Genomic DNA, 18165 nt, shown 5'->3' with positions numbered 1-18165 from the left:
TCTGTCGTCTTGCCGCCTGCCGCTGTCGGGCTGTCACAAATGCGAACATGGCGACGATGATATCCATTTAAAAGAGCAACGACGCGTTTTCACTCCCGTTCGGCGTTCGGCTACGACGAATTTTAATTGCTGCCGGTGACAAGTGACAACGAGGACAACGATGGGCAATGCCGACACAAAGCTGAACTTCCGGAAGGCCGTGGTGCAATTAACGTCGAAAACTCAGGTAGGGGCAGCCGCTTGTTTATCTGACGGGTAGGTAACGTATGATCGGCTGGCAGGTCGACGGAAATGCGTTTTCTCGACGAAATTGACGATCGACGAGTCAGTACGATGAATCCAGCTAGAACACACATCTGCATTTTTATCGTTTTATATATACGTAATGTCGACGTGTTGAGGAAAACGAATAATGACCGAACGCGTTGCCATATCGAAATTGATTATGCTGATGGAGAGATTACGAAAGCGTGATAACAGTCTTGAGATTTGTCAAATTGCAACAATAACTGCTATGAGGAACAATTGTAAAAGTATTGCGCGATATGTAATAGGTTAGATTTTTACTCCCCATACATATTGATGTGTTGGATTTTCATTAAAATTTTTTGCCGCAATTAGTTATTAAATTTGAATGTTCCTTGACGTGTGTATTACGCGCTAAACGCTGAGGATTAATGTTATCTTTCGAAATATTCAAGCTATTGACTGCGTTCCACATGTGTGTTTTATTCGTGTAATGTCTACTGATCAGGTGATCGATTCGTCGGACGATATATTCTGGGATCAGTTCTGGTCCGAGAACGTGACCAACGTTCAGGACATCTTTACCCTGATCCCGGCACCGGAGATTCGTGTGTTGAGGGAGGAGGCGCCTTCCAATTTGGCAACGTTATGCTACAAGGCGGTGGAGAAGTTGGTCAAGGCGGTGGATAGCAGCTGCAGAACCCAACGGGAGCATCAAACTGTCCTGAACTGCTGTCGCTTATTGACACGTTTGCTACCTTATATATTCGAGGATCCGGATTGGAAAGGCTTCTTTTGGTCCAGTTTACCTGGCAAAAATGACGAGGAGAGCTTGCCATTGGCACATTCTTTGGTGAACGCGCTCTGTGTAAGAGACATTTAAAGTAGACAACACGTGACATATTAAATATTCCTATAAAATATATAAATTTTATAATAAATTGCCAATAAAATTATATTGTTAATTATCTGTAATAATCAATTGGTGACGTTTAATATTTTATATGCAGCAAGAGCATATATCTTGAGTATATTACATCTATTTGCAAAACAACTATGTAATCTTAAATCCATTTCTGTTTTAGGATCTGTTATTTTGTCCTGACTTTACTGTAGCTGCAAACAGAAAATCCGGTCCGGTGAGTCTTCGTTAGCTATCGGAGTTTCGATGAGAAATGCGGAACGCATTACGCCTCGTAATGTCTTTCTAGGACAAAGCCGATGAGTTGCAGTCGATAGACAGCTGCGAATATATCTGGGAAGCGGGAGTAGGTTTCGCGTACTCGCCGCCCAGGTATCCTATTCTAGATTCGAATCGCACGGAATTGTTGAAGCTCTTGCTGACGTGCTTCAGCGAAACCATGTACAATCCGCCGACGGACTTGTCGATTATGCCGAACAGATGGATTCAGTATTTGACCAGCAGTGAAAACAGGTAATTTATTCCATTTAATTACATCAATATAATCGCGCATGATATATGTATATTTTTTAATATTTTTTATTTATATTATTTGTACTTTTATATGAGATTTTCAATTATCAAGTGTTTTTTCCTCTCTTTAGATCTTTTTTTTTTTTAGTAAAAAGATTCAATGAGACTCTGTCACATTAAATACAATTAGTATACATTTGCATATGATTGTTCGCAGACACGCTTTACCCATGTTTACATCGCTTTTGAACACGGTATGCGCGTATGATCCTGTTGGATATGGTGTGCCGTATAATCATTTGCTGTTCACCGATTCCTTGGAACCGCTGGTTGATGTCGCTTTGCAAATCTTGATCGTAACTTTGGATCATGATACCACTGGCGGAGCACCGTTGGAAGAAGGGGCAATCGGAGATAATTTGTTCATCAATTATCTAAGTCGAATCCACCGCGATGAAGGTAACATTTTTAATATTTAGTTATATATATTTTTATATATAATTAGACTTTGAATTAAAGTTTTGTTAAAGAAAGATGAGAAGACAAGGGTATTATATTGATTATAGAAAAAGGACTAAATGGATTTTTTTTTTCTTTTTATAGATTTTCAATTTGTCTTGAAGGGTATTACCAGGTTGTTGAATAATCCATTGATGCAAACGTATCTGCCGAATTCAACAAAGAAAGTGCATTTTCACCAGGAACTGCTAGTCTTCTTTTGGAAAATGTGCGATTACAACAAGAAGTTTTTGTATTACGTGCTAAAGAGCTCGGATGTTCTTGAGGTTCTTGTGCCGATTCTTTATCACTTGAATGACTCGCGTGCTGATCAATGTAAGTTTTTATTCTTTGCTTTTTTTTTACTCGTTTATTTACATCACGCTGATTTAATTCAATATCAAAATGTTTAAAAAAATGAGATATCTGACACGTGGAAAATGATATGTATTCTAGAGATAATGAAAAATACGACGTTGAATATTTTCGAAGAAACAGCATAATTAATCGGGAATAAATAAATTTGATTGCTTTTTTAAGTATACATAAAATAAAATAAATGGTAATTGATGAGCTCTTCGGGAGACTTAAATATTTCTTTGATCGAAGGAGTGTATTAAACAAATTTCGTCTTTTTAATTAAATAAATAATTTGTCTATTTTAACTTTCCGATTTTTTCAGCACGAGTTGGTTTAATGCACATCGGCGTATTTATTTTACTTCTCTTGAGTGGAGAACGCAATTTCGGAGTGAGGTTGAATAAACCATACACAGCTACAGTGCCTATGGACATTCCAGTTTTTACAGGTGTGACAACGTCAGTTGTATCTCTCAGGCAGTTTTAAGAAACTTGATTTTAATTCGAAAAAAGTAATAGCATGTGATTGTAATAGATTTATATTTTCGATTATAAAGTCAATTGTTAAAATCATTTTTTAATTTTATAGTTAAGATTAGTTTCTTTAGTATTGAATTAATTATTGTTAAATTATTATTAATTCAGTTTCTTAATATTTTAGTCACAGTGTTAAGAACATATTTTTAAAATGTTTACTTTCCTGAAAGTCCTGTTATGCATTTAAATTGTAATTATCAGAATGCAAATCGTTTTGTTTCAGGAACACATGCTGATCTCTTAGTCACTGTATTCCATAAAATCATCACAACCGGCCATCAGAGACTGCAACCGCTGTTTGATTGTCTACTAACGATACTGGTCAATGTCTCGCCGTATCTTAAAACACTGTCCATGGTGGCCAGCACGAAGCTGCTGCATTTATTGGAAGCATTTAGTACGCCGTGGTTCCTTTTCTCGGCGCCCACTAATCACCATTTGGTGTTCTTTTTGCTCGAGATCTTTAACAATATCATCCAGGTAACGCGCTCGCAAAATGTACATACAAAAAATATACAATCTATTATGTCTTGAATGTTTAGTCATTTTTATTTATTTTTGTTATATGTGATATAGTCAAGGAATCGATACATATGTATCAATTTCTTCGTCAATATAAAATTAGACGTGTTGTTTTCGATTTTCAGTATCAGTTTGATGGAAATAGCAACTTAGTCTACACTATAATACGCAAACGGCAAGTGTTCCACGCGCTCGCGAACTTACCCAGTGATTGCAACACGATCGCAAAGTCTCTTAGCAAGAGACAGCGTCGTCACATGCCTGCGAGTACGTCTAACGAGAATGTCAGCGAGGCCGCGATGGAAGGATCGCACCCCGCGCAACCCGCCGAACCCGGCACTTTGAAGGCATCCTTGTTGGAGACTCCTGGTGAGTCTTCTTCTGTACGTGGGCTGGCAACTAAGTTCATAGATCTAAATTCGAGAACAGCAATGGATATTATTGGATAGAGATAAAAATTTGAAGACAATTTTAAAGATAATATAAAGTCGAACTAACAGGTATCGAGAAAATGACGGAAAAGGAATCGGCGCATCCGCTGAGTCCATCGGCCAGCGTTGATATTGGTAAGTCGATCGGTAATCGATCGGAGAGCAAGATGGATATCGCGGAGGAATCGATGAACGCGACTAAGAATTCCATAGTGCCGGTAAGAAACAGAGATATGAAAAGTTTATTCCCGATCAAAAATCCATTGAATGCAACAGTAACAGATTGATATAAAAATCTGTTTAATAAATCGGCAATAACAGTCGAAATTTGTTCGATGTGCAGAAGGGTGGCATTCGTGTGGCCGAGCAAACGAGTACCAATGTCAATAACGTTCATCAGTGGGTGCCGTCCAGCGACTGGGTGTACCAGTGGAAGAGCAAGCTCCCACTACAGACCATCATGCGATTACTTCAGGTCCTCGTTCCACAGGTTGAGAAGATCTGCATCGACAAGTGAGCGAGCATTCTGATTTATAAAATTATAAATAACAGATCGTCTATTTCGGACTTGAACGCTTTTCACCGTCACTCATAGAGAATCCTGTTAAAAAATTCTCGTATAAATAACAACACATGTTATCGTTTTTACACTTATATATATATATATTTTTTTCTCTCTTTTATTGATTGTAACAGGGGGTTGACAGACGAGAGCGAGATCCTGAAGTTCCTGCAACACGGTACCCTTGTCGGGTTGCTGCCAGTGCCGCATCCTATCCTCATCAGGCGGTATCAGGCTAACGCCGGCACGACCGCGTGGTTTCGCACGTATATGTGGGGCGTTATATATCTGAGAAATGTCGAACCACCTATATGGTATGATACGGACGTCAAGCTGTTTGAGATCCAGAGGGTTTAGATAACAATCGCTATAAGAGGTTCGTTATCGTTCGCACTTGAAATACTGTTTTATTGGCAGTGCGCAAGAAGATGAGTCTCATCGAACTCGTTATTGTGTATCATGTAGCATCGTTTCTGAACATTAATTAAAATTGAAGGATTCAGTACGATCCGCTTTTGTAAGAGCTCGAGGATATACAAGTTTCTTCATCTTTAAATTTTTAAATAAATCAATTGAAATACATAATTATGAAGAGAACTCTAAAATAAGTTCCTTCGAGATTTTATAAAAACAATAGACCATTAGAATCCTTCAGTTACATAACTGAAATTTAATTGATTCCTTATTTCTTTAGCTGGAGAAAAATCCGGCGATTCTCCTTATTTGAATGGTTTCGCTGATGGTTGTCACCATTCCTGCAAGTCAAATCAATTTTCTATGACCAAGAAAGAGGCAAGAATCAATTAAACATTAGTTTTGACCAACGTTTACGGGAATTTAACGAGACAGCGCGACGAACGCGTCGAGTCACACGTTCGATTACTTTTTACACGGCGTGAGCCTCCAAAGTACTTTCATCTTGATGTAACATACATGTACTGTATACAGATCGCAAACATCGTTTGCAATCAAGTGAGTTATTATTACTATTATTGTATCCCGAAGACTGTATAATCTCGTTTGTATCATAGTAATATATATACTGTCAGTAAATGGAAAATATATATCGTCGATCTTAAGGAAAAATTCGCCAATTAAATTAATTTAACAGACGATAAGAAGAACCGACTATAAGTAAAAAATTATATTTTAAACTTTACTCATACATTTCTTCGCATTTTTATATTCACGTACATTATATTTTACTATCATCAGTCATAATTCATATTTTACAGTTTTGTATTATATTAATGACTCTTCCTAAATAGGAAAAAAAAAAAATTAGATATATTTGTTCTAGCATAATTATTTTCAAGAAAAAAAGAACATTCGATATAATTGTTTCATTAAGACCGGCGATATCGTAGAACGATCATCCTTATCAGAGCTAGAGAATTCATCTTTCGCGATATGTAGCTGCGCTTTTCGAAAGGATGATTTTATCCGCTTTTGCACCTAATTGTTATATATTTCGCGTACAGCTGTAAACTGAAGTAACACTTAAATGCTTATTTATACTTTGAAACCGTTTCGCACTTTTGCGAAAGATACTGGATCTTGTACGATAAAAATCTTTGGGTCCGCTTTTATTACATTTACCGTAGCACCACGTGGCCTTTCTTCTTTTTGTCTTGCAAGTGCGAGTTCCTTTCTAAGAGTGTAAATAAGAACGGACCCGACGAAAATGCTTTTTACGAACGAAACGATGTCGCGCGCGGCGAGTCAACTGCAATTTTTTTAAAACTGTAATGTAGGAAGAATGGATCTTAGATCCCCCTGTTCTCCTTAGACTGCACTCTCTTAGACTTTCCATGATTTAAAATAAAATAAATGTATGCTCAGGCCTTAAGAAAAAAGTAATCAATGAAGTATAAGAGCAAAATTCATATTCTCTAATTCCACTTTATTTATTTTTCGTTTCGCTTCTTGTTTCGCAATGTTTTTCGAACAAATCGATAATTCATCATGACATAAAAGACGGAGAAGCATGTAAAAATCCGCGACAGATCTCTTCGACTTTACCGTAAAATTACCATAAATTTTGGAAAAGGGGAATTTGAATTTTACTCTTCTATTTTTGAAATAAAAACAAGATTATAAGTGTAGTTAGAAACGACGAGTTTTGTACATCATAGTACACTTGCGACTTACAGTTACGAAGAACATCCAAACGGGATCTCACATCAGTATGTATTATATGTAGCTGTTCTTAAATACACAAAGTTATGACATAAAACGATCATTTACATGTGTGCACACACACTCCCTTTCTTTCTCTCTCTTTTTCACTCTCACGCTTGCATTAATGAAAAAAAGAAATATAAAATCATGTTATACTTCGCACGATAACTCATGGCTAACATTACACGTAAACTATCGTGCGATGTGCGTGCTCCCATGTCTCGAAGCACGCGACATGCATATCGTATATATGAGATTCGATAACGAGCGCGTTTAGTGGACAGAAAGTTACACCTATTTGACAACTGAAATTGTACGCTAAACGCGCCTACTGTTACCAGCTTATCGTAAGTGGCGACCGAGTCATACACACGGTTTTGCACATTTGACACCTAGGCTCGAATTGCACGTTCGAATTCATGCATTAATTTCTTTTCATCGCGAATGCCTTTGCACACACACACACACACACACACACACACACATATATATATATATATATATATATATATATGTATGTTTGTATGTAGGTATGATGTGTAACAAGAGTAATCTTCATATATCATTCTACAAGATTATGAAGACAATTAAGTAATCGAACATAATTTAGTGAATTCTTGGAATTATACATATAGAAGAACCGTGCTCGAGTGAGCGCCCCGCGAAAGTCCTAACCGGAAGAATAAACAAGTGGCTCGACCAAGTATCCAGCTACGCGCTGCGTTGCGGCTAAACCTAAGTTAAATATATCACACAGTTTCATAGTAAAGTATAAAAAGATTAGAATAGTTTACCCGCATCAAACGGAAATTCATTGGCGGAGCGCGGCTCTCTCCGTAATGCCCACTAAAAAATATCGGCGCGTGAGAATCTTTTTTTTTTCCCCCGAACTGAACCCCCGATGTGTTGTCGATGTGTCATCATCATTGCGCTCTTATCACAGATGTGAATGTTGCTTAAACCTAGAGAATTGATTTGTGCTGCCTTGCGTAGCGGACACGAAAATGTCGAAGGAAGAATTGTTAGACGAGCTGTCCCAGTTCCGATTTTATTGGCGATTTCATCGCATGATCTTGTCGTAAGAGGGTGGCGGCGCCTCGTCCGAGGGCGCAAGTGGCGGTGGTGACGGCGGTGGTATCAAGATAGCGATGTGATAAGGCGGCGGAGGCGGGTTCTGTCTCACCGTCGTCGTCGGCACTGTCGCTGCCGTTCTATTGACAACGCTGTCGCCGATGTTGGACGCGTTCGTCAAAGTGACAATGTGATCCTCCTGCATACGAGCGTTGTGCTCCGGTCGACCGCTATGGTGGTAATAGCTTTCACGATTATATTTGCAGAAGATCGAGTATAAACAAGCGGACAGCAGCAATATTAGAAGCCCGCAAAACACAAGTATCTCCAGGCCAGGTCCCTGTTAGCGCGAAGGTAAGAATTAATTGATCAGGAAACAAAACGAAAAGACACAACAGAGGAATTATAAATCGCAAAACAGCGGCAGTATTTGAATTAGAATTTTGAGATGCAATCTTGAGATTAAAATAATCTCTCGAAAGTACAGACGCGCTTACCCGATAACCGAAGTAGAATTTGGCGGCTGCCACGAAAATTGTTGCCAGAGCAAAAGAGGACCAGATGCCACAACGCAGTCGGAAGCCGGCCAGTTCGGCCTCCCGTAAATCAAATACGCTCCCCGTTAGTAGGCTTCTATTCCGTTCTGTACCGTTCGCGCCGGTCGCATTAGACAGAATCAGTTGATTGTTACTAGCGTCGGTGACATTGCTGCAAACAATACGTTAAACCAAAAACGATTTAATACCACCATAGTGCCATGTATCTAAACTCACTAAACTCACAAAACTGCAAACCGAGGGCGAATCATTTATAAGTAATCTTTCTGCTGCTAAGATATGTATAAGTGAGTCACCCTGTATATAGGAAGAGCATGTTCCTCTCAGAATGTCTCCTTTCTCTTAGCGTAGACCTTTTTGTGTTTTCATTAATTACTTGGGGATGTTGTTCAGCTGGGCGAGTTGGGCGGTGCTGAGCGACCCCGAACCGTGATGACGGTTCTCGTTGTTATGGATTCGTGCAGACGTCGTCGAACGATTGACGATGCTTCGGCAGGAATTATTGACATTACTAGGTCCAGCTGGCGATGCGTTTTCGGCTGCGAGGTTACCTGCAAGGCCCTGGAATCGATGCACCGGAGTCACCATTTGCCTAAGTTCACCACCGCGCCGACATTGGTCTGCAAAAATAAGCAACAAATAAAAGAAATAAGATAATGATAAAAGAAATAAAAAGAATAATTAAATAGATAATTAAAATTTTCCATCAATCTTTTTTAATTCTTTCACTTATTTATTTAACTAACTTAAAGAGTTCAGTTAGCTTTACAGAATTATCTGAAGAACTAATTCCTAAACTATTTTGAGTTTTGTATGATAATGATAAAGATCCTTTACAATTTAGCATATATATTATATATATATATATATATATATATATATATATATATATATATATTAATAATTTTAAGGAGTACACACGACATAGGAGTAGAATTGCAATATATAATTTTCACATTTTACCCTTCATTGATATCATATCCTTTGTTGGTACTTTGTTAATCCTGCATTTATACCGTCGTACTTACTGTGTGATTTTGGTGGCACAGGTGTGGCAGGGTATCGGCGGCCAGTGAAGCCGTAGTACCTGCCCGCCGGTTTGTTGATCCAGAAGTGCATCAGGGGAGTCACTGTCAGCGGGTTCAGAGATCCATCGTTAGCTAATGATACAAAGACAGTGTTTTAGCATTTTGATTGTAAATCATAGTCCGTATGTCTCATACAAGATAAATAATATCCCTCTCCTACATCTTTATAAAAAAAAAAACTGGTAGTGTAAACTAGCGCATAAAGAAAAACAGCAAAAATGTAATTAAAAATACATATCTACTTGAAATATAGACCATTTCTCTATTTCTCTGTCTTTGTATTAAGATTGATACATTATTTAAGCATTATATGCAACACGTAGCGAGATCTACATAAGCTATGCTGTAGAAATTAGAAATACAATTATCGCTTACCCTACAATGATTTCTTGTCGACGTTCGAATCATATGCAATCCCACTTGAACATTCTTTTCAACGCACACCTCTCCTGCTTGTCCGGGTCGGTCCCAAGCCCTACTGATCATATATCGCGAATAAATGCGTCTTATCGGTCTCCGACTATTCATCGTCCGCTATAAGCGTTATCGTCGTCTCTGCGATGCTGGTCGAGTTCATCTTCTATCTTAAAGTGGCGCTCTGAAAACAAGACCACGTATTTATCAATTAAACCGATAAGGCAATTGGCGTAAACATCGGAAGCCAAAAATACAGCTACACAGCAGAAGATGGAAAAGAGTCAATTATATACTACGTTTACGCGAGCGTTACTTTTGTACTCGTTACTTCTGTACCGCATTACTCTTTTACGCGGAGTAAATTATCGTACGTTGCTACAAAATCCCGTTTACGCGAAGGACGTATCGTAAGTTACTACAGAAGTAAAGCCCCTTGCACGATAGGCAATAGCGATAGCGATAGCGACAGCGACAAAGGCCGACATAGTTTTGTCGGCAACTTTATCGCTATCGCCTATTGTGCAAGGGGCTTAACGCTCGCGTAAATAAACGTAGTAAATAACTCAAAAAATATATACACGTCTTAGACACTCATATTTTATGTATCAAAACATGTATCAAATATATTATAAATATTACAAATATTTACGTAAAAATTATTATCACTAGATGTATAGAAGTAAAATCAAGCTTTTCTTTAATTATATTTTTTAAAACAATACAATCACGCATCTGAAGTATAGTCAAGAAAAACTGATGCAGATGCACCCAATTTAAAAAATAATCACTTCTATAATCTTCTAAAAATCTCTACTTTCATTCTAACAGCATAATAAAATGTCATCAAGTGCTCTTTCACTCGTTTGTTTTTTCTCTCCGCGCCAAGGTGCGGTAAATATCAGCGTAAAAGGGTAGCGAGAGGAAGAATATCGGTTTACAGGGAGACCAGCTGTTCCAGCAAGGAGCGCGATCCATAATAAAGGAATCCTACAGCGATCGTGCTAGGAAAGTGTATTAGAAAGTGCAAAGGAAAAAGGCGCAGAGAACAAACTCAGGCTGGGATCATTTTCTCAGATGTATTTCCCGCAATTTGAGGCAGGCCTCGGGTTGGGAGAGGGAAACCTATGAATGCGAGATACACGAGGAGTCAGCGGGAGAGCGTGCTGGTTCTCTCGAGGAGCCAGCTGGGCAAGGCGTCACTCACTCGTCCTCGGCGGGCAGACGGGCTCCGCGTCCGTTCGTTGACGCGTCGAGACGTAGTAGTAATCCTCTTTGGGTCGAGCCTCCCTCATCGGCACATTCGATATTGGCGCGACGCGGCGACACGAGAAACCGGATGCAAACGTCTCTTCTCCGGTTATCCTTGCACTTTTCACACTCCTGACGCTCTCGTTCTGCCGAAGTCGCGCATTATCCTCTATGTAATCCTCGCCTGGTTTTCCTTCCCCTTTCCCCTCCCTCTTTCATTCACGAACGCTCTCGGTCTTCTCGCGCGACGCGCGACACCGCTTATCCCCGGATTCCCCGGCTTATCCTTCTCGCTTCGCCTTCATTCGCCTTGTCACGAGCGAGAAGAGATGGAGAGAAAGAGACGGGGGAGTGTCACGGGCCACGGTGGACGTGCGTCGATAACAGACACCTGCAGACACCTATCTTCGCGCGAGTCGCCGTTGTCCGCCGTCCGCCATTGCTCCGCCCGCCGCCCGGCCCGGCGACAGCGCACGGCAAGGCGCAAGGTGCGACGTGAAGTTGCGCGCGATTCGAGAAATCGAGACAATCGAGACGGTGGTGGCAACCATTTCGGAACTCATAAAATTCTCATCTCACCTGCTTTTAAAACACGTGAAAATTTTCAGAAATCTAAAAATTAATTACAATCTATACCAGATTTAATTAGATCCTAGATTCTAATCATTGCAACTCTGTGAATTAGAAATCAACACGTAAAGAGAAGGAATTGCTCGCGCAAATATAACCTATAAAAATGGTGGTGTAACGTTTTAGAAATAATAAAAGGAAATTAAAAGAACATAATTTCGGATATCACTCGACGTGTATGTGTATATAACATTTCTAAAGTCGCTTCGATTTCTTAAAAACGAGATGCTATTCACGATCGAGAGATACGTGATTCGCGCGAGTGCACGGTATTTACAACGATATGTTTCTCGAACAGTGTTGACGTTTCGGCACGAGAATTCGTTCTGCAACCTGCAACCCAACGAGAGTCCTACGTCGATACGTGCCGAAGCCCAGAAGTGTCTAAAAATTGCCTTCCTAGGCGCGCCAAACGTTGGAAAAAGCACAATCGTTAACCAACTTATCAAGCGATCGGTAATCATCTTTGTTTCTAATATTTATCTACTAAAGCTGTGGTCCACTTGACGCTACAAATGCTTCGAAGCATTCCTCTTCTTTTCTTTCAACGAAGGAAGAAGGAGAAGAAGAACGCTCCAAAGCGTTCGTAGCGTCAAGTTGACCACGGCCTAAATTAAACGCATAAATTTGTATACTTGTATAAATTCAATTATCTTGCCTACATAGCTTTAATAGCTATAGCTAATTTATTAAGTTGTCTTATTTATATTTCTTACCTGCGTATAAAAAATATATGTTACGTCTTTACATAGGTATGCCCTGTATCCTGCAAGGTGCACACCACACGAGCCAAAGCGCGTGCGATATATTGCGAAGGTGATACTCAACTGATATTCCTGGACACCCCTGGCATGGTCTCCACGAAAGAGTCTAAAAAGTTCAAGTTAGACAGTAGCTTCAAAACAGATCCGAAGACTTCCTTGCAAGCGGCAGATATTGTAGGAATTGTGCACGACGCAGAGAATGTATATACCAGGCACAAGATTGATACAAACATATTAGAACTCTTGACGGAAGATGTAAGAAGCAAGATTCCTATAATTCTGGTCATTAACAAAGTGGACAGACTGAAGAAGAAGGAAATATTACTCGACTTGATACACACTCTGACCAAGAGCAAGAAATCTCCAGATTTCTATGACGTATTTATGATATCTGCCTTGACTGGGGATGGCATTAACGATTTGAGGGTAAATTTATGACTATCGTAAATAATATTTGTATAATTCTTGGAAATTTATAATATAATTCCCATATTTGGAATATTTGTACCGTCTGTATTTCATTATTTTTTTGTTTTGCAGACTTGTTTGTTAGACACGGCTAAGCCACGAGCCTGTTTACAGCGATAATACGTGCGAGGATATAATACGACGGACGGTGCGAGCAAAGTTAATGGATATTCTGCCGAACGAGGTTCCATATCGTTTACGGGTCAAGTTGGAACACTTTGATCCAGCCCCCGACGATAGTATCAAGGCGCTGGTGTCCGTCACGTGTCCCAACAAGCGAATTGCTCGTCTACTAACGCGCGGCAGCAACAACAGAGTAGGTCAGACCGCCGTTATAGCAGAGGAAGCACTGCGGCACGCTTTTCGAACGTCGGTGAGATTGAAGATAAGCGTGCAATCTTCGTCGTGATTCGGCTTGTATTTGTTATTTGTAAAATAAAGTTAAATGTTTGCGATAAGATGATGTTTTAATACAAACCGAAACCAAAACTCAAGCGCCGATTTAAGAATATATTTCTTCTACATTGCGTTACCTGACGCTTCGCGTGGTCGTAATCGGTGGCTACATCGGCAAGGGAAAGAGGACCGGTACTTACGGTGGTTTTCTTTTAGCTTGTTACGATCAAGAAAACGAAGAGTATCAAAGAGTATCTGTAAGGTAATGTACCCGAAATATTTCTGGTAAAAGTGAACAGGGACACGTTGTATAATTAATGGAAAGCTTTATCCAGTATTTAGATATCTCTAATACTTGTATTAAAATATATATTTTTTTTAGATAAATATCGCGACAAATTTGATAATTCTTTAAAGTTTTTACTGTGAGCGTATTAAGGCTCGTCCACACAATTGCCGTAAGCGTATCCAGTAAGACGTAAGCAGTAAGCTACAAATGTTTACAGAATTTTTACAGTTCAAAAATAATCGACATTGTTGGTCAATGTTTACTGCTTACATCTTACGACTATTGTAAAATATGAGCTTTATATTTTGTTTACTTGGGGTGCATTACTTCTAGTTCATATCGATGTATATTATTTTCTCATAAACAGATCGGCACAGGATTCAAAAAGGAGGACCTCGAAAATCACACCAAATTTTTCAAGGATCGTGTAATACCGCAGGTGAAATCGTACTACCGATAATAGCCACGAGCCGGATCACTGATTCGAGCCAATTCAAGTCTGGGAGATCAAGTGTGCTGATTTTTCCTTCTCGCTTGTAGCAAGACCGGCTATCGGAATAGTGAGTTTCCCGAAAGCAAGCATTTGTAAAAATATGACTCACCGTAATTGCGCTAAAAGAAATTGATATTGCGTGACGTAATTAATTTATTCCCGAAAATCTTTTATCCACATCGAACATTTTGCGTTATCGCGATATTTTGGAGACGCAGCGTATTTTTTTCTACCAACTAAACAGAGATAGAAGCTACAATATTTTTGCAATCAATTCTTCCTTGAAGTTTTCTTGAAATTTTTCGAGCTCTTTTGATAAGTTTTGTTCTGGTTCAGGTCGATCCGGAAAAGGGAATATCTTTAAGGTTTCCGCGATTCATCAGGATTCGCGAGGATAAGTCCTGCGAGCAGGCTACTTCCGCTCGAGATGTGGCGGACATGTACAACAATCAAGAGCAGATTAAAAATAAAACTTCAGCATCGAAAACCGCGAAGGAAGATTTCTATTAATTTATTTTCTTCTTTATGTCGCGACGCACAAATTGAGTAAGTAAATCATGTAGCTTTTATAATTATTATTATTATATATAGGAGAAACTGAAGGCCCAATCGAGATTAAATAGACATAGGTATAGAGCACCTTGCTGGTTAATAATCACAACTCTTAATAATTTACGATCAACTACACATACTGCGAATGAAATGATTCACCTGGGCGATGCGTTATATCTTTATCTAGGACGCTCTTATCCACTTATCTTGTATTTGCCAGTGATAAAGCGCCGGAACGTTAGGCGATGATACACGGGTACCTGTCGACGTTCCCGATCGACTAATTACGTTCTCGTCGCGTCGCATCGTTCCCGAAATAGCTGTCTCCCTTACGTGAATTGGGGAAGCGTTAATTCGCAACGGAGGATATCTTCCGCAGGACGCAAGGAGATGGTCGTCAAGAGTTCCGGGCCGCTTCTCGAGAAGCAGATCGGCTGCATTAAGTTTACGATTTTCTGCTTGAACGCGATAATATGGGTGGGTGCGCGTGGAGTTATCACGATGATTGCGTCGTCTTGTGAAGTTACACCGTGATAGTGAAATATGATGCTACGATTTATTTTAAGTGTGAATTGAAAGAAAGATCTACGAAATGAAAAATGAAAGCAACTTATTGTATCCGACGAAAATAGTGAATCGAAAAAAGAAAGAAAGACATTGTAATAACAGAATCTTCGTAATCGAGAATTTGTTTCGTGAAACATGAATTTCTTTCTATTCTTCTTGCTTAAGAAAAGTTTTTCTTAACTGAAATTAATGTTTGCTCAATAGGATAATCGATTGTTTCCTTTAAACTTAATAAATCACATTCTTTCAGATATACAAAATACAGCAATATATAATCTTTTTTAAATAACTTTTTAAGAGTATATTTAATTTATTCTTGAGCAATAGAAAAATTCTTTAAATTAAATTACGAAATTTAATTTATATGTAGATATTTTGAGGGAGGGGAATATATCGTGAGGTTTATTATTAAATTTTCGCAACTAATTTAACAGTCTCTGAAAAATGTTATCTCTCCCTACACTATCACGGTAAATAGTTGCCGTATGTTCTTAATTAACATATGCAATTAACAAAATCCTTGTCGCTCGACGAAAGATCCTGGGCTGTGCGATGTTCGGACTGTCGATCTGGATGCGGTTCGAGCCGACGCTCGAGGAGTGGGTGGAGTTCCTGAATATGTACGAGATCTACATCGGGGTTTACTTGCTGATCGCCACCTCGGTGCTCGTCATGGCCATCGCCTTCATCGGCTGCGCCGCCGCGCTTATGGAACACATCATGGTTTTATACGCCGTAAGAACGCTCGTCAATCAAACTAGCAAGTTCTTGAGAAGAGATCATTCCCGCGAGGAAGTCGATTCTGCAAGATGCTTAGAAATGCTTAGAAATTAAACCTTTACGGATTGATGTAAATTAGTTGCCCCCCCCCAAAAAAAAATTTTCTCTTAAAGTCATTTTGTTGCAAATTAATTTTCTTTAATTATCCCTGATTATTTAATTCAAATACAAATTGATAATACACATATCATCTTGTGCAGAAAGTTTTCTTTTTATGAATTAAGATATGTAAATATTGAGTTTTCATACTTTCTCAAAAATAGATTTTTCTCACATATAATTTTTAATTTAAACATTTATTTTTACCACCATAAAATCGATTTTTTTTTTAAATTAATTCAAAAATAAAAAAAATTATTTTTCCGCAATTGCAACAAATTTGACGGAAATTCGTAGAAATGAAAGGACTTTTACAATTTTAGCACGTGGGTCTTCAAGCGTTCAGTTTCATTTGCTGTCTATCCGGTGCGGCGGTCATTCTTGATTATTCGACGTACGACAGTAAGATTCAGCCTATCATCGAACGGGCCATGTACAATCTTATCGGCAACTCCCATCACGACTCGGCGAGCTTCATTCTGCGAGTAATCCAGGAAACCGTAAGGGAACGTTGATCTCCCCTTGGAGGGGAAAACCGCGTGTTTATTTCTCAGGATTATTAATTAATTTTTGTGACGGATGTGTGCGTCAGGTCGGATGCTGCGGAGCCGACGGACCCAGAGATTATACGCAGTTGCGTAAACCATTGCCCACCGAGTGCCGGGATACCGTCACCGGTAACGCCTTCCATCACGGCTGTGTGGAGGAATTGTCTTGGTTTCTGGAGGCGAGATCGGGATGGCTCGCCGGTCTGGCGATGGCATTGTGCATGCTTCACGTAAGCACACAGAAGATGCTTTTCTTCTTTTCTTCATTAATCCTCTTTTCCTTCTTATCGTCAAGATATACGTTATTTGAATTAAAATTTGTATAGTTCGATTAATTTCATCGCGCGTAGCTGTAATATCTCTCTCTATAATTATATTAAATAACAATTTCTATTTTCTCTGCTGCTCTTGTTCTAATTTTTTTTTTTAATTCCAATTACTCCAGGTGATCATAGCGGTGCTGTCGCTGACACTGATACGAGCGATCAAGAAAGAAGAGGAATCCATAACGTTCAAGCGCTAGACATCAATTCGTCATCTAACGATGTGCAACAGTGACATATTATAATTAGTGTAATTATAATTCTTTTTATAAAAAAGAAACAAAGGAAGTTATAAAGTCTATATGTTTCTAAATCGCGAATTTTGCTATATCATTCTAAAGAGTGACATCAATCATCAGTAGGGATATGCAATAAGTAGTTTTGCGCTCGTATCTTTTCATTTCTGAAGCTTTCAATTTTCAAACATAAAAATTTGTCTTTTTTTTCGAATAAATCCTCAATTCAAAGTTGGATTCAGATTCGAAACAACTCGCATATTCCTGCCACTGTTTTATAAGAAACTAAATTACGTTTTAATTATCGCCAATTCACGACAGACATTCATGCGTTTCACTTTAAAATCGAGTACATCCAACTTGTTCTTCCATTAACATTTTTTTTAGTTTTGTACATCATTTCTATTCTCTTGCATGATTTATATTTATAAATTAATGGTCATTTTTAGGAAAAGGCATTTTTAAATAAATTTACATGGAGAGAGAGAAAACAGAGAATATATAAATAAATTAAGTTGCTATCTATAATAATTATTGAATGAATACTAATAATCGAACAATAATTGCTAAAAATGAGATACTATCTCTGATACTCAATGTAAAAGTTATCACGATGATATATTGATAAATGGAAAGTAAAGAATTAATAAACGAATAAAAAATAGTCAAATCAAATTTTGATTTTAATCATTATCGCGATTAACCACATTGCTTATTATAATATGTCGTACAACAAATAAATATTGCAATTTTATCTGAAAAATTGAAACCCCTTCAAATTCTATGTTCCTTCAATTTATCATATTGACAGTACTCACTTTTATAAAATTATAAAGTTAGTATTTTTTTATTTTGTTACATTTAATTA

General features: G+C 38.5%; 4 protein-coding genes across 5 annotated transcripts; 3 read left to right on the top strand and 1 right to left on the bottom strand.

Annotated features, from left to right (window-relative positions):
• Positions 1 to 23: 23 nt before the first annotated feature.
• LOC143901776 (protein HID1) lies at positions 24 to 6524 on the top strand. Of its 2 annotated transcripts, XM_077414322.1 has the most exons (13): positions 24 to 226; positions 755 to 1114; positions 1332 to 1385; positions 1458 to 1681; positions 1899 to 2140; positions 2285 to 2515; positions 2862 to 2987; positions 3299 to 3555; positions 3723 to 3966; positions 4098 to 4246; positions 4372 to 4541; positions 4725 to 4966; positions 5285 to 6524. In XM_077414322.1, the coding sequence occupies exons 1-12, from the start codon at positions 161 to 163 to the stop codon at positions 4945 to 4947; spliced, it is 2346 nt and encodes a 781-aa protein (XP_077270448.1). In that variant the 5' UTR covers positions 24 to 160; the 3' UTR covers positions 4948 to 4966; positions 5285 to 6524. The 2 variants fall into 2 exon arrangements, with proteins under 2 accessions (XP_077270448.1, XP_077270447.1); XM_077414321.1 differs by having other exon boundaries at positions 4725 to 6524.
• A 167-nt stretch (positions 6525 to 6691) lies between these two features.
• LOC143901790 (uncharacterized) lies at positions 6692 to 11591 on the bottom strand. The gene is made up of 6 exons (XM_077414351.1): positions 11109 to 11591; positions 9863 to 10085; positions 9428 to 9559; positions 8776 to 9019; positions 8340 to 8550; positions 6692 to 8182 (listed from the first exon to the last, which is right to left on the bottom strand). The coding sequence occupies exons 3-6, from the start codon at positions 9516 to 9518 to the stop codon at positions 7832 to 7834; spliced, it is 897 nt and encodes a 298-aa protein (XP_077270477.1). The 5' UTR covers positions 9519 to 9559; positions 9863 to 10085; positions 11109 to 11591; the 3' UTR covers positions 6692 to 7831.
• Positions 11592 to 11606: 15 nt separating this feature from the next.
• On the top strand, positions 11607 to 13472 carry LOC143901786 (GTPase Era, mitochondrial). The gene is given in 4 exon segments (XM_077414347.1): positions 11607 to 12238; positions 12535 to 12972; positions 13087 to 13109; positions 13111 to 13472. Coding segments are annotated over 4 exon segments (1005 nt in total). The 5' UTR covers positions 11607 to 12007; the 3' UTR covers positions 13424 to 13472.
• A 148-nt stretch (positions 13473 to 13620) lies between these two features.
• Positions 13621 to 17961, top strand: Tsp2a (tetraspanin 2A). The gene is made up of 6 exons (XM_077414360.1): positions 13621 to 14259; positions 14529 to 15221; positions 15849 to 16046; positions 16514 to 16690; positions 16783 to 16968; positions 17184 to 17961. Exons 2-6 carry the CDS (start codon positions 15135 to 15137, stop codon positions 17259 to 17261), a joined length of 726 nt encoding a protein of 241 aa, XP_077270486.1. The 5' UTR covers positions 13621 to 14259; positions 14529 to 15134; the 3' UTR covers positions 17262 to 17961.
• The last annotated feature ends 204 nt before the right edge of the window (positions 17962 to 18165 follow it).

This window comes from Temnothorax americanus, unplaced genomic scaffold (assembly GCF_048541705.1).
Source record: "Temnothorax americanus isolate GAGA-0224 unplaced genomic scaffold, ASM4854170v1 Scaffold36, whole genome shotgun sequence".
In the NCBI taxonomy this organism is placed as follows: Eukaryota; Metazoa; Arthropoda; class Insecta; order Hymenoptera; family Formicidae; genus Temnothorax; species Temnothorax americanus.
This window is presented reverse-complemented; position numbering and strand designations above follow the sequence as displayed.